The sequence below is a fragment of the Anarhichas minor genome, unplaced genomic scaffold, assembly GCF_050575085.1.
Source record: "Anarhichas minor isolate MPS153535 unplaced genomic scaffold, ASM5057508v1 ptg000002l, whole genome shotgun sequence".
Lineage (NCBI taxonomy): Eukaryota > Metazoa > Chordata > Actinopteri > Perciformes > Anarhichadidae > Anarhichas > Anarhichas minor.
The window spans coordinates 5,455,563-5,479,815 of NW_027466448.1; the positions used below are offsets into that span (position 1 = coordinate 5,455,563).

The 24,253-nt window shown below is 42.0% G+C and overlaps 1 protein-coding gene across 3 annotated transcripts; it reads right to left on the reverse strand.

Annotated features, from left to right (window-relative positions):
- Nucleotides 1-905: 905 nt before the first annotated feature.
- ass1 (argininosuccinate synthase 1) lies at nucleotides 906-23,921 on the reverse strand. Of its 3 annotated transcripts, XM_076086752.1 has the most exons (14): nucleotides 23,763-23,920; nucleotides 23,084-23,216; nucleotides 21,889-21,957; nucleotides 21,365-21,553; nucleotides 19,442-19,573; nucleotides 18,258-18,328; nucleotides 18,129-18,159; nucleotides 12,629-12,719; nucleotides 9,273-9,357; nucleotides 8,379-8,443; nucleotides 5,544-5,675; nucleotides 3,827-3,983; nucleotides 1,381-1,446; nucleotides 906-1,261 (listed from the first exon to the last, which is right to left on the reverse strand). In XM_076086752.1, the coding sequence occupies exons 2-14, from the start codon at nucleotides 23,183-23,185 to the stop codon at nucleotides 1,213-1,215; spliced, it is 1,239 nt and encodes a 412-aa protein (XP_075942867.1). In that variant the 5' UTR covers nucleotides 23,186-23,216; nucleotides 23,763-23,920; the 3' UTR covers nucleotides 906-1,212. The 3 variants fall into 3 exon arrangements, 2 of the variants coding, with proteins under 2 accessions (XP_075942867.1, XP_075942868.1); XR_012952946.1 differs by lacking the exons at nucleotides 906-1,261; nucleotides 1,381-1,446 and adding an exon at nucleotides 4,124-4,599 and having other exon boundaries at nucleotides 3,849-3,983; nucleotides 23,763-23,921; XM_076086753.1 differs by lacking the exons at nucleotides 906-1,261; nucleotides 1,381-1,446 and having other exon boundaries at nucleotides 3,841-4,599; nucleotides 23,763-23,921.
- Between the last annotated feature and the right edge of the window lie 332 nt (nucleotides 23,922-24,253).

Genomic DNA, 24,253 nt, shown 5'->3' on the forward strand with positions numbered 1-24,253 from the left:
TCTAATTTCTAAAGGTCACTAATTATGTAATTTAATCTCATTTCTAAAGGTCATGATTTTAAAAATGATTTTGCAGTTTTTTTTGTGACAAATCTTCAATTTGTGCATCTGAGCTCTTCAGCACTTTGGTTGTTGCATCATTGTTGGTTGCTTTAAACAAATTTATTGTCAGACCTCTTCCAAAGCAGACACACTTTCTAATCACTTGTCAATGATTTTTTTTTTTTTTTAATAGCGGTCATGTAATTGTGATTTTGCTACTTTCAATTAAGGGTTAAAAAGATGTTCTTGCTTGATGTTAGTGTGCATCCTTATGGTCACATATTTCCTCTTGACAAATGCTTTTTAATCGGGACAATATGTGAGACAGCACCATGCTCATCCATTTCAGGATTATATATATATATATTTCAAAAACGGATAATAATTAATGACACAATGCTCTTTAGAATGCTTCTCCCTCTTTCCTCTGTTCCGTAAGCCTGTAGACCCCATGCGGAGCAGGGAAATATACATATGTGGCCAATTGGTTTTCTTTCCCTCCGACTTGTGCCATTTGAGCTCAGAAATGGCCTCATCACTTCTGTTCCAGCGGCCATCAGCGAGCCACATTGTTGACTTTCTCCTGTGCCGAACCCATGCACCGCTACCGCTTCATCTCCATAATGTAAAATAAGATACAGCGTCCTCGCTGCCCTGAAATCATCACGGGGCAGTGAGGATACAGCCCTCGGAGTTAAACAGGCAGACACCAATAAATAGGCTGTCTGCCAAAGACATGAACTATTAATCATTAACGCATTCAAACTGACAGGGACTGATGTGTATCTCCACAGTGTTTGCATGTAACCGGATCATAAACTGTTTTCTGAAATGAATTAAGTAAAGAGCTGAGGAAGAAAAAAGACAATTCACTTCATTTTATTTTATTTCTGACATAAAGAATTCCTACTTTAAATACTTGTGCGCTGACCAAATGACAGCAAGAATGAGAAAATACTATGAAATACATACTTTTATAATGCTCACCCACATTTTAAGATCGATTCATCTCCCTCTACTATTCACCACCTAAGAAAAGTGTGCTAAATAACCTGAATACAACCAACAGTAGACAATAGAGGTACAAAGTCTAATACTGCTACTACTTCTGCTTAAGACACGGCGGAGAGAGGAGGCAAGAAAGAAAGATGATTCACAGGACTGCGACGGTTACTTCTTGCTGCTGGAGAAACCCTGCAAACGATGGTGTTCCCTCAACCTGTGGAGGAGAAGAAGAAGGACAAGTAATACGATTTAGAGTGTGATCAAGTCCCAACTGAAAGACAATTCTCAACCGTTTGGTACAGCTGTTTGGATTTACTCTAAAGGGATGCTAACCTGACAGCATTAATCCTGATGAATCCAGTGGCATCACATGGGTCGTAGTCTCCCTGCACGTCCATGCTGGAGTGAAAAGAATAAAGACGGAGGCAGGTGAGGCAACAGAGAGCGATCTTAAAATGTTTAGGTTGAAGGAAGTGCAACCAAGAACCGACGGAAAAAGTTACAGGATATTCTGCTGACAAAATGATTGAAATGTTTGGTATCATTGCAGTAAACATAAGAGACATGGGGCCTCATCAACTACTGGGATATCTGGATCATTGATAATCTACTCTTTTGAAATAATGTTCCGATCGATTTTCCTCTGAAAGCGCCTCTTTAGCATTGTTTGTCCCGAAATGACTTGGAATCAATATCGCAGAATGAAAACACACTCATGTACACAGGAACACAACAGACGCACATAAACCCATTTTAAAACAATCCCATCATATCAACTGTGAGCTAAGTGACTATAGAGGATTTTCTAATCTGTTGTTTTTGTCTTCAAGTTCATCCGCTTCTTCTAAAAACACGCAAAACCATAACTTGTGCCACTGCGCGTTCTGTGTCGCTCGGGCTGTCATCTCGTCTTAGTGTGCGTGAGCGTCTCACAAAGTGCGTCTGTGCGCTGTGTAATTACAGCAGTTTCTACCTGCAGTGCTTAATACACTCCCTCACCGAGTCCTCTCCTCCCTACGACACCCCCAACTACCGATGTACAGCTTGCACTCGTTCTTCAAAAGCACTTAGCAAAAGAGGAAATTGCCAACAAATGATAGGATAAACACCATAAAAAGAAAGGACGACAACTAAACCATCAACTCTCAATACAAGGCTCCCTATCCGGCACCTGAACACCATTATGAGCGAGTGGCTTTAAAGAATATGCGCGTGTGCGTGTGTGTGCAAGCATGTGATACTTTGTGTATTCCTTTAAGAAACCCTGCAGTCTAATTGAGAGTGGAGCCAGTGGACAGCGAGGACGGTGACATTTCTGTCTCAGATGGGTGCGGTGACCGGCTGTATTACCACTGTGTTAATGACGCCGTTTACTGTTGCCTGTGGAGAGCCAACAGGATGTCAGCGGGGCTTTCATGCCTAATCTGGTCTGCGTGTGAGATGTGTGCGATTGTGGCAGGTCGTCTTGTAGTGGCAAATAAGTGTGTGTGTGTGTGTGTGTGTGTGTGTGTGTGTGTGAGAGAAACTGCAGCTTCCAGGTGTATCACTGTCAGGTACAGGACATGCATGTATTAATATAATGGCATTATAGAAGTTTCGATAAGCCAAAAAAAAAAGAAAATTAATAAAATTGAATGAATCACAAATGAAAAATGATATAACAGATGATTATACTTTATACCATGGCCAATTAGCACCTATCAGAATATAATTACTGTTACTATTCATATCACATAATATTCATTTTGTGACAGAAGAACATTAACTCTCACAAACGCTGCTTTTTTTAAGTATCTTGTAAGAAGCCCGGAAAAGTGGTCAGCGCATTAAACCAGGACAGCCAAGTCATAACTTTTCACTGATTAATACAAGTTGAATATATTTCTGATTTATTCGTGGCTTTCTTTTATTGTTCTCATTAACAAAAAAAACTAATATTTCCAATCAAGTTGCCTGCTCAAAATGTGCTGATATTTACAGTGACTGTCACCTTTGATTTTAAAATGAATTGCTAAAGTCCTTGACAAAATGTATATGAAAAGAAATGTCAAGATTATATGATGTTATACCTAAATATTAATACTGACTCGGTATTGGTAAGGCTCCATTTATCTCCCTCTCTCACACAGGACTAAATATACTATGAAAAACATTGGTTTTTTTCCTGGCTTTTTTCACTTTCCAAACCAATCTAAGAAATTGAATGGCTGACTGTGTGAGACAAGTCTCCTTGTCTCCCTCTTTCTGACCTACTTAACTAGCATGACACCCAGGTACTTTCCTCTTAAAAGCCCAGTGAAATCCTTTCTCTCCTCTGGCTGAAAACGCCATTAGCTCTCTGACTCTAGGGTACAACTGGAGAGACTGAAGTGGAGATGGAGAGGCATATGGAGGGGTTTTACTTTGGTCAGCGCTGAGCCTGCCCACAGGGCATCAGGGGTCAGCATCCTGAACAAACCCACTGTTGCCGCGGCTAAGAGGCCACGGGGGGGGGGTGCAGTAGGAGGGGTTGGGGTCGGGTCTGCCCTCCAGGAACTGAGCTTGACACTTCTCTGATGTCTTTGTGAGGCAGGGTCGGTTTAGTACGTTGATGTGGAGGTCATAAGAGAACTTGGGCAAGCTGACCCAACAACAGGCTGGCTGGCGAACATGTGGAGTAGCTGCACTGTGCTCAGAGCAGCAAAAACACAGCTGTCAAGTCCGAACAAGCACACACTTTGTGTTTTATAAGCACACCCACACATACACGCACACACACTTTTATTCTGTCCACGCTTACCTGACCAACTCCTTGTTGTACAGGGACTTGGGTGACTCTCGTCCAAGGATGTAGACTTGACCCTTGAAGACAGACAGCTGTACTTTGCCCTCCACATTCTCCTGGGACTTGGCTATGCAGTGACGCACAAAATCGCACTCCGGACTGTACCAGAAGCCTAAGTCGAGCAAGGACACAGCAACATGTTAACAAAAAGTATGGATGTAAAGGTTTGTTCAAAAACAAGGTTAAAGATTATGCTCATATTTGTCTTTATATATGTATTGTTATTTATTGTAAAATAGAAACAAACAATACATAGAATGGACAAGAGGAGAAAGAGGCTCCTCCTCTGTGCATCCTCCGTTAGCAGCAGGGAGCACAGGGGTGTGTGTGTGCGATGCCCACACTTCTTCCTCTTTCATCAGCTAAAACTCTTTCTCTGCTTTGGTCTCATTTCTGTTGCAGGTGAAGTTCATACAACCCCTTTCTTTTGTCCCATTTTGTTGACCTGGCCCGTCAATCCCTGAGACAGATGGGCGAGGGACGTGTCTGTATGTGTTCAGAGGTCAGACACGCCCCACTCAGCAGGGGTCCTCCTCTCATCAGCGGCTGACCTCCACCTCATCGTCTGGCCATGTTCAAAGACTCAATCCTTCCTCGTGTTCGCTGCCTCTGGATTGGCACGAGGTGTACGACATGACAATAGCACACAGGTCCCAGCTTTGTTTGGAGTCGGCTATTTTATATTCTATCTTTGTGTTAGTTCTGTCCACATGTCGCTGCGAGCGTTTCTGTATGGTGGTTATTTGGGGAAATTTTAATAAACATATTTTTCATTAGCGATTAATTCATTCATCTTTTGTTCTAAAAATAGAATTTGATTTTTTTAAGCTATTAATTGACCACTTATACACATGTAGCTGTTTCCACTTGTCAAATACTTACCGCGTCTGTCCTGCACTTCCTGTAATTGCTGCAAATTCTCTGATGCAAATGTGTTTGGGTAAATCATGTCGTATTAATGCAAAACAGATGCAGGACAGGTGGATTGTTAACATAAACCCCACTGCCAGCCGCCTGCGGAGTTATTAATGATTTAAACCCACAATGGGTTTAATCTCTGCCCTGCTTCTGAAGGTAGCACCTTTATATGTGTGTGTGTGTGTGTGTGTGTGTGTGTGTGTGTGTGTGTGTGTGTGTGTGTGTGTGTGTGTGTGTGTGTGTGTGTGTGTGCGCGCTTCCTGTCTCTGGAGGGTATAACTGAAGTGGCCTAGTAGTCAGTCTCTAATGGCACTGATCCTATTATGTGGATGAAGGTGCAGGGGACTGAGCAGAAGGGATGATTAAGACACCTGAGCCAAGAAAAGCTCACTCTCTCACACACACACACACACACACACACGCAAACATGCTGAACAGAGGGATGTAGATACGCACGTCTTATATAAACTCCAAAGGGATGGTGAGCCTTCTAACTATCGCCCGAATGATACTGGATTTTTGAGGACGATCGTGCTATGGATTACTGGGTGATTCAAAAAAACAAACATAACAATATATTTTTCTACATAATCACACAAGAAAAACAATCTTACAGATCCCCTAGTTTTTTGTTGTTTTTTTGATTTTAAAATGTACTATGCGCTATACTTTAACACAAGAGGGTGTGGAAGACAATACAAGTAACAGCATTAGTGAAACTATCTAATTAAGATGATGTGTTATCGGGAGTTACCGTTGTAGACGAGTTCGGCGAACTTGATACTCAGTCCCTGTTTGATCCGACGTACTTCTTTGTCCATGGTAAAGGTCTCAATGTCCAAATGGGCATTCAACAGAATTGTGCCTCCTGGCGTTTCATATATCCCTGATGAACGCACAAAAAACAACAAAATTAATAAGTATCCGCACAAAACAGAACAAACAAGGTTTTGAACAGGAACGAACAGATCAGTAAATGTATGCACCTTTATCAGCCAGCCTGTATAATGTTCAACACAATATCTTGTCATGATTTTAGAGTCTTCCACCTTTTTGAGACCCAAATGATTGTGGCAAAATTCATATGAACATTAACTACAAGCCGTGTTTATCTGAACTCACTTCGAGCGAGCTCTATTAGCCATCAGCCGTCTGACAGACAGGCCTTCACGGTGCTCACAAAACATGGACGAGCCTGTCCTGAGTAAATGACAGGGTAGGAGGCCCCTGCCAGCCTGGAGCCCGGACCAGGGCTCTGCATACCCTGCAATTTACCCCCTCTCGACAGGGAGGGAGGGGTGAGGGGAGAAAAGATGAGGTAGATGACAGGAGAAATGAAGCTGTCAATCAAATGTCAGCTAAAACAAAAGGAGGGCAGGGTAAATGCTACCAGACAGATTTGACAACAGAAATGGGAGCTTTATCAATGACATCCATTTTTGTGAGAGCTGGAATTGTGAGTGTTGTTCCCGTATTCAATACATGGTTCCTCACATCATGTGTCAATTTGAATGATAGTCACACATTTGTGATTTTAGCCGAGCTGCCAACCTGCCAAACAGATATTTCACCAGGCGGTCAAATTGTATAATTTGCATGGTGTTCAAGCTCCAAACTCTTTTCTGAGATTTAACAGATAAACGCTATTTAACCTCTTCCAATCTGCTGAGCAGTGGAGCTCAAATCTGTACGACCCTAAATACTCCGGCACCCGTTCCTGATCTGAAAATGGAGAAGCGCTTACTTTGTGCTGGTGGCCAAAAACAGAGCTTAGCAATGCTGCTAATTGTCCAATACCTCAAAAGGCTGCCACCTTAGCTCGAACGGCTTGTGGCTTTCTGATGATCCAAGGCCACAGAGGGCACGCGTAGGGACGTTTCCGTTGGCTCTATCAGATAAATAAGTTAAAACTGCCCTCCAACACAACATGGCTTAAGTGCTCCAAAAGAGAGCTGGCTTATCAGAGAGGAGCAAACAAAGAAACGCTATCTGGGTAAGCTCCAACAGTGGCAGTTTAGTTAAGCTTAAAGAGACAACACCCCCAGCGGTTTTTGAGGTCTTAATCTTTTATAAGGTATAACTGAAGGTATGCTAACCATGCTGCAGGCCTGAATGAAGGCCGGAGTTCGGGTTAGGAATTAATTCTTCCTGAGCTGATCCCCTTTTACCCTTTGGGCAAACTGTTAGTCCAGCATAAACAGGCAACAAATGTAAATGAAAGCAGATAAATGTCTTAAAATGGATTTAAAAGAATAAAGTTAATTTTAACCTGAAACAGTTTTTTTAATGGAGGGGACGTTTCTGTACAAATAATGTCAATAAATGGAAACAAACATAAACAAGTAAATATATTAAAAATGTTTTTAGAAAACTATTTTTTTTTTTCTTTGTCTTGGAGTTTGACAGCAGCGAGGACTTGGACGTGAGGACTCCCATTCATTAACAAGAGATACAGCCATTTCCGACTGCTTTTGATAGGTGCACCTCAGCTAACACCATCACCGGTGCACGGGTCAGAGGCCTGACAGCACTGTGACAGGAGGGAAATGTTAGTCTGCCACACGGGCTGTTGAATGTTTTGTAGCACAGTGACAACATTCTTGACAAACCATTTCAATCCCCCCGCGCCTCCCTGACCCCACACAAATAAATATGACCCAACACAAATAGGTATGACATGTGCCCATTCAATCCCTCCCATCATCTATTGTGCTAACGCGACTGCCAGTCCAGAGGAGAGCAACATGTACACTTGATGGCAGTTATTCAACCACTTGGACACCTTGTGCTCCACCTCTTCCTATTGCTTCAGTGAAGGAAGAAGCTCTGATCTTTTGTTCAGTCGAGGGGAGAGAAAAGTGGGCTTCCCATTTTCCAATTTCTACCTGCCATGTTGCGCCACAGCTACAAGTCTGTTGGCCAGTCAATTTGCCAATCATAGCACATATGGGGGAAAAGGAGTGCGTGTGTGTGTGTGTCATACAAGGCCAGGACAGCTCAATGCCTTTGTATATTAGCTGCGGTAACACATGTAGAGACCTAACAAAGGAGCTTTTCAAGTTGCCTGTTGATACCAAAGATAAAGAGACAAAAGCATCCCTGTGTTGGCTGCATGTGCACATATGTGATTGACTGTGTATTTGTGTGTATCCGGCGAAGCGTGTGCGCCGTTATCCTATTCACAGTGTGTGTGTTTTCTGTATGTGTGTGCAAGCATAAGAGAATGGAAATAACTTCAGTGTCTAAGATTCCAGGTGAACCAGAGGAAATCATTTCCTTTGAGGAGAGTGTGTTTGGCATGCGGCTTTTATGGAAGCGGAATAGCGAGTGTGACAAAAAGCACTCATGTAAAATAACTGCAAATTGCATGAAAGCCCTGCACACTGAAAGGAAAGCTTTAGAATGGATGTTAAATTAAAATATTGAGACGTGTTTTTTCAAAGCCCAAGTATGTCCATCTCACTGCATTTACAGTGTATATCACTGTGGGGATAAGTGAGGAGGCCTGTCGGACTAATTTGGCACAAAAAGAAAGAAAATTTGTCACAACCGAGACGGATGAAAATAAATATAATCTTTAATTGCTTACCTCGGGACTTCATGCCAATGAAACGGTTCTCTACGATGTCAATCCGGCCCACACCGTGCTTTCCACTAAGAGAAAGAAAGGGACAACTGTCAATGGACACACAGTCGCACATTATTTTCACCTTGAATTAGATTAGCCCACATAAGGAGCCTTCGGGATTAAATTCTAGGCTACCCTGCTGGTCAAAAACATGATCTGAATAAACAATACAATAATAATATAAAGATTCAAATTAACAAATTAATAAAAAACACAGCAGCCAGGAAATAATTCACACCCTTGTTAAAATATTTCTCCTCTTTTTCCACAGACCTGTGAGCATCATTAGTGAAGTCATCGGTTAACCTTAGAACTAGCTGAGGCATCTTCTACAAACTGATTTATTCACCATCGCCTCTCCTCAAATATTATATTTTGAATAGCAAAGCTGAAAAACATTTTTTGTCTTCCCTGACAAAGGAAATTAAATCCATTCCATTAATTCAGAACTACAAAAGTTACAAACTATAGTTTGCAGTGCATGTCATGAAGTTGATGAGAATTTCCCTAAAAAAAAAAAAAAATCCCAATCGCCAACAAGCTCAAAAATTGCCTCAGGAAAGATTTTTCTTCAGTCAGCTCACCTTCAGTGCTTTTCATTTATGCGGACAGTTGGAAAGCAGAGAGGGAGACACAGTGGAGGAGACACGGGAGGGAAAACTCTGGTGGGATTTGATCCCAGGCCAGCAGCGACAGACACGCATCATACCAGAGGTGGTGAACTTAACCAATGCTCCACCTCTGGGGACACTTGCATAATATCCTGATCTCTCACTGGACATCTAACAAATCATACATGGAAGGTAAAAGTGCTTTTCAATAAAGACTATCGACATTAGGGAAAATAATGCTGACCCAATCTCATTGAGGTATGAGAAGATATCCAGCGGTGAGTCCTTGGATTTGCCTTCCTTCACATTGGTGACCTTTACAGGCACTCCTGAAAGGAAAAACAATGTATTTGTTACTTATAATGTACTTGTGACCCATCTGGTACTGTCAATAATAAAGCAATGTCCCACTCTGCAATACATATTTATGTTTATGAGATTCAAAAACTGAAACTGCAAATCATTTACAGTTTTCTTTGTTGGTTGATTAGAAAGATGCATTAAAAAAAAGCAACCAATTGGCTGGATGAGAGTTGATGAAAGGCAACGTGATACAACACAGCAGGCTGATTCTCATGTTATGAGCATTAACAGCTAAATCAAATCGGTAGCACTTGTTCTTCAAAGTGTTTTTTTGCTCTCATTCAAGTTTTCCACCATAAAGTTGTATGATGATTGTTTCAGACTGCCTTTGTTGTCGCCAAATAAATTATATCAATCTTTCAGAAAGCCTTTAAACACAAAGCTCTATTGTGAAAACAGTATTTTTTTTAACCTTTATAGGGAGTAAAAAAGCTGCACCTGCATGACATTTTATGGTATCATTCACTACTAGGATAAATTGCTAATTGTCTGCAAGTAAGGCAACAAAAATCAAGTGGTTTTCATTGAGATCAAAGATAAATTAACGCTTGGCCCAAAAACAACAATGAGTAAAACTGAAACGTTCACGCAGTTAATCAACAGTTTTGGGAAACGGCTTTCAAGAACGAATGGAAAAATTCATTACAACAGACAAAATTGTCAAAAATAAGAGTTGATCAAATCTGCTGACAAGTGCTCGTTATCTCAGTCACTGAAATCAATAGTCGTCAGCTAAAAGTAAAAACCATTACAAAAGGAGGCGGCGAGAAGGGCTAATAAATTCAAAGGCCCTGCTCATTTGAAAGCTGTGAAATCGTGGGCAGGCCTTTTCCTAATTCAATTACACGCGCAGCTTTGTTACCCAAACTCTCTTTAGCGCTGAGATTTTTTGCGCCACTGAGTATTTGTGTGTTCATGCGCATGTGCAGGAGAAAAAAAAAAAACCCCACTTGCAGATTCATCATCCTACCACTATGTCTCTAACACACAGCTATTTTTTTTTTTTTTTTTAACACCCACGCTCGCTCAACACACTTCCTCTCTAAAGCCACTTAAACCAAGTACACATCAATCACTGTCATGGACCTGCTTATTCATGGCCTTCAATGAGCAACACGGGCCAAAGGTGGAGGCGAGGAAACGAACATGAGACATGCGTGTGTGTCGGTGTGTGTGTGTGTTGAGAAAGGGAATATAACCATTTGCGGGCTACACAAGAGGAGGAAATGAGAAAAGCTCTGCTGATCTTCACTCTCCATCCGGCCGGGCGTTCGGTCCTACTTTAGCATGCTTGCAGTTGTCAGTCACATGGCTTTGAAGAGAAGAGCAGCACTTCTGCCTTTCAACCGGCGCTTACAAAGCCCTCATAGGAATGACACGTGAAGGACTTGACAATTTTTTTTAGACAAGGGCTTTGTTGACGGCCCATTCTCATATCGCGGGAATCGTGGTGGCTCCCATGGAAGAAGAAAAAGTACCTCCCAGTGCAGGAGAGGGCAGTATGGATGGTGCATTATCAAAACTGCACCCCCTCCCAGATACCTAATAATTAGATTAAAAGTTCAAATAAATTAAGTGAACGTGGGAGTGTAGGGGCTGGCCTTTCGTCCCTGCGCACTCTTTTTTTTCCTCGCTCTCTCCATCATGCGGGTTCTATCATTCACTGAGGGGTCTTTTTCTCTCCGTGATCCTTTTCTTCAGTTTTTCGCAGCCCAACAGTGCAGACAATGGAAGCACAGACACAGTTGTAGGAAAAATTACTGCTTTACATTTTTCCACTCTGTCTCCTTTTCCTCTCCACTTCTTTGGCATGAAAGGAGGGAGGGATGACATTTTTTTTTTTTTCTTAAAAAGAGAGAGAATCGGGGAATGGAGTGTTTGACGGGGGAAAAGGTTGCTGTCGTTAAATATTCTTTTTTAATCAGTGAGAAAACTTTGGTGAGAAAGGCAGGGATGAAAAGGTGGGAGGGGGAATGAAATGAAACATTCTTTTGCTGATCTTGTGCTCAGAGGGAGGAGTAGGCTCGGGCCTTTGTGTGGACAACTAAAACAGCTTTTGTCATAGGGTGCTCAATAAAGGCACAGAGAATATGTGTGAAAACGGAGCACTGGCCTGCAAAGAACCCGCGAAACCAGACCAGGCTTTACCACTGCACCACTGCTTTACAAAAGCACATCTCATCTCCAGATGAACTGACGCCGACCTACTTGTTTTATAGTTAAACATTTTCTTTGGGGAACTGGTAACACTTTACCAGTTTCCCAAAGAAAATGTTCAGGACACCATTTCAGTGCAGATACATTTTGAATACTGAATGGCATTTTCATTTGCACTGTCAGCAGCTTTTAATGGTCACACATATTCCCACCAAATCTTCTGCCCACCATCTGAACATCCCTTATATTACCTCATAAAGCTGCCCATCAAGCCCCTGTGATCAGAGGAGCTAGTGTCTCTCAGCCGATTGATGTAAGAGCTTTGCAGCCTCCACTAGTGACCAGGGATGAAGGGACATCTGTGCCGTTTGCCCCAGGCCAGGATGTTTCTTGCCATATTCTCTTTACGCAAACATGTGACACTTTCCACTATTCAGCTCAGCGCTCATGGCAATATATCTAATGAGCGTTTCACTGGCCCCTCAGGGCTTGGTGTATTAGCTGGACTTAAAACTTCCGGCCTGTGTGCGCCCCCAGGCCAAACATGGCAGCTTTGGACCAGCTAATGCTGTGAGGGGTTAAGGATAAGTCTGGGTGGTCAGGAATGGTGATAAACTGCTACCGGGTCAGCGTGAGAGCTGTAGCCCTGCGGCGATAACCATCAATGTTAAGTAACATGAAGGGATGTGGACACTCTTACTAATGCAGTATAAGGAGTTCAGACGTATCTGAAGCATCTTTTGCATCCTATCATTATTGATGTGTGACACATTTCAGAAACTAAGCCTGGGAAAGTCCTGATATTTTTCAAAAGTTTCAAAGTTTAAATAAATAATTTCTTTATCATTGAATTTTGTTGTCTATCATGCTCACATATAAAGGAAATAATTGAATTTCCATTGAATCAAATAAAAACATCTCCGTCCTGATCTTTCAGTGTGTGTGTATGTATGTATGTATGTATGTATGTATGTATGTATGTATGTATATATATATATATATATATATATATATATATATATATATATATATATATATAGAAAGAGAACTCAACAACTGACAAATGTTGCGAGCACAAACCGTTTTTGAACTCCATCTCCAGTACATCGGGGGTGTTGGGAGAATCTTCCGGGTTCTTGGTCATCAGGTACAGGTCAGCCGGAGCATGGCTCTGAAAAACACACAAAAAAAAAAACCACACACTCACCCTCTCTATTTCACACACTTTAATTTCATTTGATAACCAGGACCTTCTGAGACCTCATCAAACAGCAGTACTGCGGACGGGGAGACTATTGAGCGAGGTGATAACGGACAACTCGAGACATAGCGGGAGAAGAAAAGAGAGGATGATGCGTGAAAAAGGAGAAACCTGAAAACACCATCAGGAGTCGAGAGAGAAAAAAAAAAAATCAATGTCCCATTTTTCTCCTCTATTTGGTTTCATTTTCCCTGCATGGCCCTTCACCACAGGGGAAGGCGGGGAAAAGGGGGATGCGGCGAGAGTGGGAATGGACAAAAGAAAGAAATGACTCGCATCCCCAAGAATAGTGAACTTCACAAGTCAAAGCACACCTGATAGTATGACAGAATCCATTTGAGCAACCGTGTTTCCTCAATAACATTCTGCTCGTCTGTAAAATCTCAGATCTGCCGATTCTATCACGTAGTTCATCCCTAAACCTGTCTTCACTTCCTCTAATCTTCCTGTTTTCCAGCTTTGATTTTATGAGTGACATTTCCTCTCTATTTTATTTTCAAATGAAGAATTTTGCTAAATGGGCATCACACAACAAAGCCTTAAAGTCCACACCCTAAATCCACTAAAGTCGTCCTGGGTGACAGATGCTTGTCATTTTTCCAGATGGTGGGAGCCAGGAACGATTTCAGTAAGTCATGGTTGGGACCTAAAAGAGCGTGGCAGTCTGACGTGTCTGCCCAGCGATGGCCCTCCAACAATTACACAGCATTAGGACAACACGATGGCCAATGTCTCCTGAGCTGAGGCAAATTGCAGGGAGACGATGCAAAATAACTACTGGGTGCATTTAAATGGAAAGCTTTACCAGACACTAAATCATCATACAATAACTAATCGGCATCTGCTCGCCGCCAGTCAGTGAAGAGAAAACGAGCAGCGCAATCACTTTCCTTCCTTTTAACTAAACACCAAAATTGACTGGGAAGGCGCCCGTCTTCCTCTCCTTTATTTTCTGCCTCGGTGCTCTGAAAGATGCCAAATGAGAGCGAGCAGGAGAGGGGTGAAATGACTACCCTAAAAGGCCTTTTGATGCATACGCTTTGAGGGGGGATTGAATATTAAATACTGGGGAATATGAAAGTCTATGTATCTTGTGGTGTTATATGCTGGTTGTAAATGATTGGTTGTTGTTTTTAATCTTCAAATAAAACGTAATTGTGCCCCTGTCTGTTTAGATTGCTAACTTACGTGAAAACTTTTTACATATTACTTCTACGGTTTTTGACATGTTATGCATAAATCAATCAATCAAGCAGCTCCACATTAACTCTTTCTCCCCAAACAAATTAAAGCGTATATATTTTTATATTTCAGCTTTGGATATATACAAATTTTGATTTCTGGTTTGGGATGAATATTAATTAACTTCCTGAGTTTTATAGTATCACTTTGTTCCCTGAGTAAGTGTCTTTATTGCCTTTAAACAACAGAAGCATTGAGTGATTAATTGTAGGTCTTAGAGAAAAGAACAATTTCCAGCTGATGAATTAAAAAATGCACTTTTAAAACGTATAAAAATTCATGCCTTTGGTTGAGGAATGCTTGAAAACTCATGCATACTCCAACCATGAGAGCTTGAACTTACTATTGGTTTATTGGATACAAAGAAAAAAAAAAAAAGGAAAAGTAAGGGGAATAGGCTTGTTTCCAGTGAGCCAGAGATCAATGCATTTCAATTCAAACCCCCTGCAGGTGGACCTGTCCCAAAGCCATGGCCTTGAAAGAGTGGAAAAGGTAGAGGCAAAGAGGGCGGGGGCAGGGGGTATTGGTGGGAAATGGGGCATGAAGCGCACCATCATGTAGCACAGAGCAGCTACTTTGGCAGTCTTTGCTTCTGCCATATTGTTGTGCTAAACGTGGCCCATACAGCACAGAAGAAGGCTGACGCATGAACTTAAAGCAAGTCAATTTCTATCTTTCCACATATTAGTTGCCTCATTGGTTTTCAATCGAAGCCAACGGAGCCAAAAGAGGCAGAGGTGGCGGGAGGGAGAGGGGGAGGAAAGGAGGGGAGCGTCGAGAGGCAGATAGAAGAGAAGAGGATGGTGAAAACATCTTTGGCGCAATGGGTTGGAAATGACGCTTAAATCACCACGTTTCAAGTCTGCCCTTCTCTTTAAAATGCAAAGATGGCAAATTGAGACAAGAATAAAACAATATACACATGATGTGCTGAAGAGATATCTCTGTTCTTAACACCGAGGATGTTTTGGTTAATGTTGGGGCCTCAGCTGAATTTAATGAGGACAACAAGCACTTCTACAAGCTATTGTGACGCCGAGATGGATACAGGGAGCTCTCGCTAAGTATTACAGGTCAGACCAATCAGACCTGGGGGGGGGGGAGCGAAGGCATATGACGAAACGCTGACCTCTTTGCTTCAAAGCACACATTCACATGCATACATACACCTACAAGCCCACTTCCTTCCCCTGCAGGCAGTCTTCGGTCCGTCCTTCTTTCCAGGCAGCCATGCGACCAGCAGAAAACAAGTTTTCATTTCCTCTAGGTGAGCGGAGGCCTGCCGTCACGCTCTTTTACTCCTGGTCAACACGAGCAGTGCGGCGGCCCATCAGCCCCCTTGATCAAAGAGCGCAGCGGGCCCGAGGAGGCTCACTGACACGAGCTGTAATTAAGACTGAGGTGATGTTTTAATGACTCAGGACGAGTGTCAGGCGGCCTCAGGCTATATAGGCCCCGACTGCTCATGTGTGGAGAGACAGAGAGGGGAAGTAGTGGGCGAACGGTGGGGTGTGGAGCCATCTATTAATCATATTGCTGATCAAATCTGATGAACATATAAGAGATGTAGCTTACTAAACAGTAATACAAATTCTGTATATCCAATATTGCCATGAAACAGGCTTGTTAACTGTTTTGCCTACGACGGTCAAAAACAAGCAAAGACATTGAAGATTTTCGGGCATATAATCCAACCCTGACAAAAAAAAAAACACAATTTTATGTAGGACGACGATTTGCTCAACTTCAACATCAACCTCTAGCTCAATGCAGTCAACAGGTAACTAATACTATTAAATGTGACCATATGGACATAACAGATAGCCGAAGTTGCCGTGGGCACATGTCTTCACATAGGTGAATGCTGCCAGATGGAGGTGAGTAAATACAAAAAAAAAAAGTCACCATTGTGCTACAGGCGAGGTGGTTTGGGGTTATCAGGAAGGATACCGTGTTAATCATAGAGTAACCTGAACTCTGCCGACTCTTATCTACAGGAGAACATATGAGCGACCATTCGGACATTTCCCAATCTGCCTGTGTTGAGCAGAGAGGGGCTTTTGTATCGCATGTGGGGTTCGAATAGTTGAGGTCCGCCCTGAGCCTTTAGGGCTGTAACTGGAGGAGAGAGAGGCCGATACAGAGGGGAGATACGAAGAACAAGATGACCTCTTTAAGATGACCCGATCAAAACCTGTCATGTTGGTTTGAGCATTTTGGTTAGAAATTCATTATGTTGCTGGTTACTTTTTGTCAATTGGTATTTTGCATTCATTTCCTGCTTTAAATTGTATTTAAATTAATGTTAAACCTGGGGATTATGTTTAGATATAGTGTTGTTGTGATGTTTACTCTGACCCTAATTAACAAACTTTGTAAAAGGACCAATTGCCGGAGGGGGCAGAGGTTGTGGCTACTGAAAATCACTCAATAATCACAACTTGTTCAAAGTTCAAAATATCATTTTCTGCCCTGGGTAATGTATTCAAATCCTTTTACCACTCTGGACCCCTGCACCATAAATATTTCATTGTATTTTATGCCATTAATCAATTCAATATTGGAGTAAATGGCCCAAAACAAAAACCCTGAATGAACAATACTGTCATCATACATCGCTATGCTATTGAGCCGGTCCGCCTCATTCTTTTTAAGACATTTCTCCACAGGCCGACCCATAAAGAGGCAGCGGAGGGGTGAGAAAGGGACAGAGAGAGGGAGAGGGAGAGAGATAGAGGTCCGTGAGTTACAGTGGCCCTGCCCCTGCATCTCCACTCCAGCAGCGCGGGACCCCTCGCCTCCATGTGACACCCCGTCCATTGGGGACTCATCTGTCTGGTGCGCTGCCTTTGTACTTTACTGTTACTGGTGACATTTTGGTGTCACGGTGTCACGATGAAATGGCTCCCCTCCCACGTCGCAGCCCGCGGCGCCGCAACCAGTGGAACAATGAGGTCCCGAGGAGTTGGGGCTGGAACTCAGGAGGCCCCAGCTGGGCGCAACGCCCTAACCCTTCCCCCCACCCCCCCTTCCTGGGCTCCCATGAAATCGGGAATTAGTCGAAGCGTTGCTGACGACAAGTCAGTGTCTGTGTGTCCCAGGCTCTTCCCAGGGCCCGGCGAAGACCCGGGGTGAGGAGATACACAGACACAGACACAGCGACCAAGGGATGGGAGCTTTTGGGGTCACCGGGGGCAACCTGTATGTACTGCTTTGACCCCCGACCCCAGCAGAGATCAAACTCTGCCTCACCCGTGGAAATGTGGGAGAGTGAGTGGTGTTGGTCTCTGCTGGTGCTGGCATGGGTCAGCAGACGGGACGGTAGCTTTACTGCCGTGATATTTTTACTGTCACTCCAAGTGGAAGATGCATTTTAACAGTAAAAAATAAAAAGGTGTATTATTTTGTCCGTCTGCTGTTGTGGAAATGACAGCGAACATTATGTGTGTATGAGAGGACAAAGGGGATTTTTTTTTTTGCTGTACTCAGTGGAAAACTGTTCCAATTTCAAAATCTATTTCTGTGCTTCGATGACAAATGTTCCGTGTAATTTTGTCTCCGATTGTCCTATTCGTTTTAGCACTAGATGGAGAATGATGAAGTAGTATCAAAGATTTATAAAAACAGGTACTGATCTGATGAAGACATCGACTGCCCAGATTTTTATGTAGAATCCAAAGATGTTTTATCTAAAACTGTTCAGGTTTATGTTTTCACCATCACAAATGGTACAAATGTCTCACGTTCAGTTTTAAAGGTTCTTGAATGACGGCGTCAGTGATTAGATATATAAATAAAGTCAGTATTGTTTGTGTGAAATAATAATACGAGTAACTTTCTTGGTATTCAACCAGTGCTTCTTCATATCAGCGTTGACCGTATACGCAAAGAGGTCCCGAGAAGTTGGGGCTGGAACTCAGGAAGTTACATTTATGGTAACTTCTGAAGTTACCATAAATGTGTGAGTTTCATTAATATACCAGCACATCAGACTCCAAAGGGTGAACGGGACGAACTATAAATAGAACCAATTTTTGTTCAGGAATTTGTAGACATGCCATTGTGAAGTGGCCTTACCTTGGGATTCTCCAGGATGCCAGACTCATAACTGTAAAGAATCATAATTCAGAAAATGACTGATAAAATCTGGTAGAAAACGATAAAATATTGAAACTAAAGAAGGTGTATCACACCGGTCCTACCCACCTTATATGCATGAGGTTGGCGTCCATGCTCCAGGGGGCCTGAGGAGTGACGGGCACAGGGATGCCATGTTTCTGCAGTTTGACAGAGAAAGCTTTTGTTATGTTACGTACTGTTTACCTGTAAGCTAACTGCACCTGAAGGCTAGACACTATATATCAGAGTGGAAAAAAGTTCAGAATACGAGGAACCAAGCACACTCCTTCCAGAGACGATCGTTTGTTTTTGTGCAACCAAAATGCCCCCAAACAAACAAACAAAATGAAGACATTTTTTTTGATATGTTCAAAGGACAAGTCAACAATTTAGTGTTTTAAGATTGTGTGATTTCACAAGTAGTCCAGATGCCAACAAGAGAGTGGTGTTCACTGAAACATGACCACCCTCTAGTGGGGAAAACTGGTCACAACCACCATCTAACAGGAGCTTATGAACAAACCGCCTACAACTGTGTGTGTGTGGTCTGAATAACATAAGTCTGAGAAAGTTTAACTGTAAATATAATCATAGGTGTGAAATTAAATGACGAGAGAGTAGGGATGTAACAATATGTTTATATTGTATTTTTCACTAAAGATATTTAAAATCAATACACGTGGTGAAGGGATTTAAGGATTACATTTTTTGTTAAAACTATTGAGGATTGTCAACACATACAGAGAACACTTAATTGATCTGAGGCTGGATACAGAATTGAAAAATAATTAATAACGGAGCAAAGGAAATAAATATTGGGAGGGCTGTACCATAAAATGAGAGCTGTATACGGATACAACATAAGTACAGGAGAGTATTCAGTAAGTACAAACAAAATCTATACAATTAAGAGGTATGAGAGTTTTATATGATACGATAGCCAAGGTGGATATTTGTGGTTTAATGTAATCACTGCTTTTCTTTTAATACGATGCTTATTCAACCATTTTTCACACTTTTATAACGTTAAATGTTTATCTGTGACAAAAACAGTACTTTCATCTGTGACAAGTTGTTGTTGTTAAAACAATTTTAGGTTATTACTTTGTGCTGCTTGGACATTTCATAGACCATATGGTGAATCAATAATTCCGATTCATTGATAGATTTCTTAATAATGACAGTAATCTTTAGTAGGCATCCCTAGAAACCACCAAACTGAACTACGGGTATTATGTCAGATTTCGACATAAACAGACTGACGGCGTTACCTGTGCATATTCCATCAGGTCTGTTCTCCCCCGGAAGCGGTTGTAGAAATCAGGGATCCTCCACGGTGCAATGATCTGAACTTCAGGGTAGAGGGCGTAGCACGTGAGCTCAAAACGGATCTGGTCATTGCCCTGCAAAACACAAACACCACGGCTTTTCAAAATCAACAATAGTACCTGACAGTGCGCACAGTAACAATTCATTTCATTATTAATTAAATTGTTTTTGTCTGGGATAGTGTCAGAAAATGAAGTGTTTTGCTATTTCCCAAAACCCAAGTTGACATATTCAAATAACTTGTTTTATGCAACCAACTGTCTGAACCCCAAATCCCCCCAAAACAATTCCTCAAACAAATTATAAAAATGTTTGCAGATTATTTTTCTGTCAATCGGCTTATTGATTAACTGCCTAACATATGCGCACTAATGTGCAGTGGTGGTTGAGCGGTGAGGTTTCCAGTGTCTCGGTCTCTTTCTTCATTAATCAGCTTCAAGATAAAAACTAAAATATAAAATGGAAGCAAGCTGCATTGTCTTAATTATCACAAATAAAAACAAATTACATAAAAAATAAATATTATATTGTAACTTTATGATGTGGTATCTGTCTCCATCTACAGGCAAACTGTGGACACTGCATTTTCAGCTGACTGAAGTAGGAATAATACAAACATCTGTAAAGGCATTGAATTAAAAAAGGCATGTTCAAGAAATAAAAACATATTTCTTCTGAACTCAATCACAATGCAAAACGATTATACTACTACTACTATATCATTTAACTTAAACTATAAGAACCGTGACCGCACACAGACATTTGTCTGCCGCTTACGCAGCATTTGTTAGATGAAGAAAGGTTATTCTGACCAAAAGAGAGGCGATACAGTGAAGTCTTTAACCAATCAACAACAGTGTGAATCAATGTGCTATCATAATCATAAGAAGTATCATTATATTGTCATTCTGGATAAAAAAAAAACCTAGAACTTAGATCACTGCTTTACATAAGAGCGCCCTGACCTAAGTGTTTATCTTAAAAAGCTCTTAATGTTCCTCTGGATGAAACTGACTCAACACGTATTACTAGTTTCCACTTCTACATCACTCTGGAATAATCTATTTATCTTCCAGGTGTAATTTTACGCTAAAAGTTACATGCCGGTACGTCCTGGTGACACATGAACACAGCGTGAGGAAATACAGATCTTTGGAACGAGGTACCCGTCCACAAACTTTACTGAAATGACAACGTGAGAGGCTTACAGATGAAGTCTCCAGGATAAAATTAAACCTCCTTCACTCACCGCTCACTCATGCTAATCAGAAAGCTATTCACCAGGCCTCCAAAGCAGAGAAAACATATTTGCATTTTCCTTTCACTCGTTTCATTTAGCCGACGGTTCAGCGCGAGGAAAAATGCAGACGACAGCGATAATAACATCCGTCTCAGATTTGCAGTAAACATCGATTTTCTTTTCATTGAATATATGACTAAAGAAAATGATAGTTTCTGAATGAAGGAGCGCTGTGGCTCTGACGAGGGTAGATTTCTGAGTTACTGTTTGGTCAAACAAAAAAGTTAATGTTCAACCCTGCAAACACGTGGCCTAAATCCTCTTGTCCAGACTATGGACAGTGACCTTACTAGTTAGAAAATGCTGACGTGAGGGCCTCCTCTGGGATCAGCCACACAGCATGTTATCACAATGTTGAGGGTTTAATTCCAGTGTAAGAAACTGGTCTTTAGTTCCGCATCATCCCCCAAACTTACTCTCTTCTGTCCCAGCTCTAGTATAAAGGAAATGAAATGTAAATATTCTTTAAATAGATTTCATTTGGGTCGGGGATTCCGTCATACGAGCAGATTATTGGACAGTCTCCTGCCTCAGAGGTAGTCTCTTGTACCCGTGTCTGGTTTACCTTTCCTGTGGCACCATGGGAGACGAACTGGGCACCCTCCCTGCGTGCAATCTCGACCTGCCGGCGGCCGATGCAGGGCCGAGCTACGGCAGTGCCCAGCAGGTATCGCTCCTCGTAGACGGCATTGGCCTGAACCGCGGGCCAGATGAAGTCCTCCACAAACTCTGAACGCAGGTCTTCAACGAAAACCTACACAAGTACGGACGTCAGGACACAGAACAGGGTTTAGTGTAATGTCTTCTTTTTGCTCGGCCATTTTTATGTGAGAAATAACTGACGATTGTTTGCCACTAAAGAGCTTTGTCTCACACTGCAAGTATGTGATGTGAACGCCGAAAACAGCAGAATAAAGGAGCTACTGATTTCCATTCATCACAGCATGCTTTGACATTGTACTTTAAGAGGCTGAAAACTTGCTTTTGGTCATTATCATTGCATATTAAGGCCGTAGAGAACATTTTGAAAAATATCTAATATTGAGACAGAACCGAGCAACAACGCATTTCATTCATTCTGCCTCTTACCTTCTTTGCACCGAGATTTTCTGCCTTTTTCCGGGCAGCTTCAAAATCTTCATCTTGCCCAATGTTGGCCTAGAGAGACGCAAATGTAATTGCACAATAAAAGGGACTCATTTATATGCATTTTCACAAACACTTGCATCTGAAACTAAACTGTGCAGTTCCTTCCCTTCAGAGCTCTTGCGAAATGACACGCAAGCCCTCCGTGTATTAACATCCCGGCTCGTGACCGTGCAAGCGTTAAACCTGCCAAACCGATGATCTTGTAATTCAGATCACGTCTGTTGAGATGTTCCAATCACCTCACGGTGGAAACCAAGCACGGACACCGCTTTGAAGAGGCTATCTGATCTCCTGAGCTGAACACTAAACAAGGAAACACATTCCTGCAATGTCGTGAGAATGGTAAACAAAACGGACAAACCTGCAGCGTAACACTAAACTGTGCTTGTGATATTTTTCAGTACTTTATCATTTTAATTTCAGTGCAGTAGATGAACGATGAGTCACATTCGATACATATTACAAAACCTCATTATGACATTCAGCTTGTGAATTACACTTCTTGCATATCCGGTGCTTTGTAGGATTTTATTTTACCTACAGATATCGCAAATTAAAAAAACCTCATCGTTTCACATTCCAGGGAAAGCCATAAGCAGTCATCATTGTGTATTTCTGCCCGACTGTTTGCTTATGCAATAGTCTCCGACAAGTCGAAGCAAGTTTCATCAGAGACAATCAATTATGAATCGGCTCAACGACTGCTATTATTCTTCTGCTCCCCTGGAGAGCCAAAAAGAGTTGGAGGGCTGCACGTCACTTATCACAGCCGTGAACTACAGACAATCACCCCCCCCCCCCCCCCCCCCCACCACCCCACACTACGACCCACAAAGCCACTGAATGAAAAGTTAGACAACATGAAAATCTGCCTGCTTTGCACTTCTAAACTGCCTCCTGGCAAAAAGTAAATCCAGCTAGATTTGTGCTGGCATTATGAAGCCACATGCTGTGTGGTTGGCAGTTAGGTGGCAATAGCTCTGACCGGTTTTTGGGTAAACCCTTGCATGCCCCGCAGAGCAGGTTGTGTCAGCTGCCTGAAAACAGTCAACTGTAAAACTTCAGAGATGCATGACATGAAAAAGCAGCTGGTTGGAAGCACAAACAAAGACACAGACTGGGCTCTAAACCTTACCAAGTACGTGATTACGTCGTAGCCCTGCTCCTTCAGCCAGACCAGAATACAGGATGTGTCCAGTCCACCGCTGTAGGCCAGAACCACCGTACCTTTAGACATGATGAGGGCTTGAGTCCAACAGGTGGAGAAGCTGTCGAGGAGGCAGAAGAGAATAAATTAGCAGGGACTCCATTATATTGGTCACTAGCAGGGGAGGAAATGTCAATGTGTAACCTGAGTGTACTAACTAGGATCTCTTATGTTGTCATTTGGCTATTAGGCCGTTTTTATATTTCAGATTCTTTGCCCATTGAAAAAAAAAAAAAAATACAGAAAAAATAAAAATGCATTGAGGAAATACAACACATACAACAACGCGTTTAATTTCATTAATGATTTCTGAGCATTTAGAGTATAAATCTACCATTATAATAATATTTTCTGCCAGTGTTTGTAATTGGGGTCTGAACGGTAAGCTAACCCGTCAACACCTTTTCACATCCATGATCAGCAATGCTGATGACGTGTGCGACATAAGCGTATTTTGCCAAAGCAACTGGACACCACGCATGTTAGTTGAACACACTCGCCACACAATGCGACTTGATGCTGCGTGGTAGCCGCTGCTGTGACCGACAGACAAAACATTGCATTGAAATAAATGAAAGATAAAAACAAGCGGGTGTGTTGTACTTACGAGAGAGTGATTCGTGTGAGATAAGAGAGCGTTATGCAGAGACGGGTGTCGGCGTTGGTTCGTCGGCGAGGACTGGAGGAGAGCAGCGCGTGCTTAAAAGGCTACTTCGGTCTGACTGGTCAAACTCACATTGCATCATCCATTCACAACTGTTGGAAGATGCTGCCATGTTGCATTGTGGGAGTTGTAGGACGCAGCGTTTGCAGCTCCAGCCATACCTCCGCATAAAGTCAGAATATCTTGGCTTCAATGTTTCTGTTTTAATAAATCTCTTCTCCTGTGGAAGTGCAATAATAAATACATGGAGTAGCCTTTAAGCAGTGGTGGACTAAGCATTCATATAATGTACTTAAGTAAAAAAATATAAATAAATTATATTTCAGTGTTTCCTTCTTAAGTTTATTGTAAACAAATAAAACTTTGCATATTTGAAAAGCCTCAAGTGTCTTTAAAGACCTATAAACATAAACAACTCCATACCTAATAAAAGC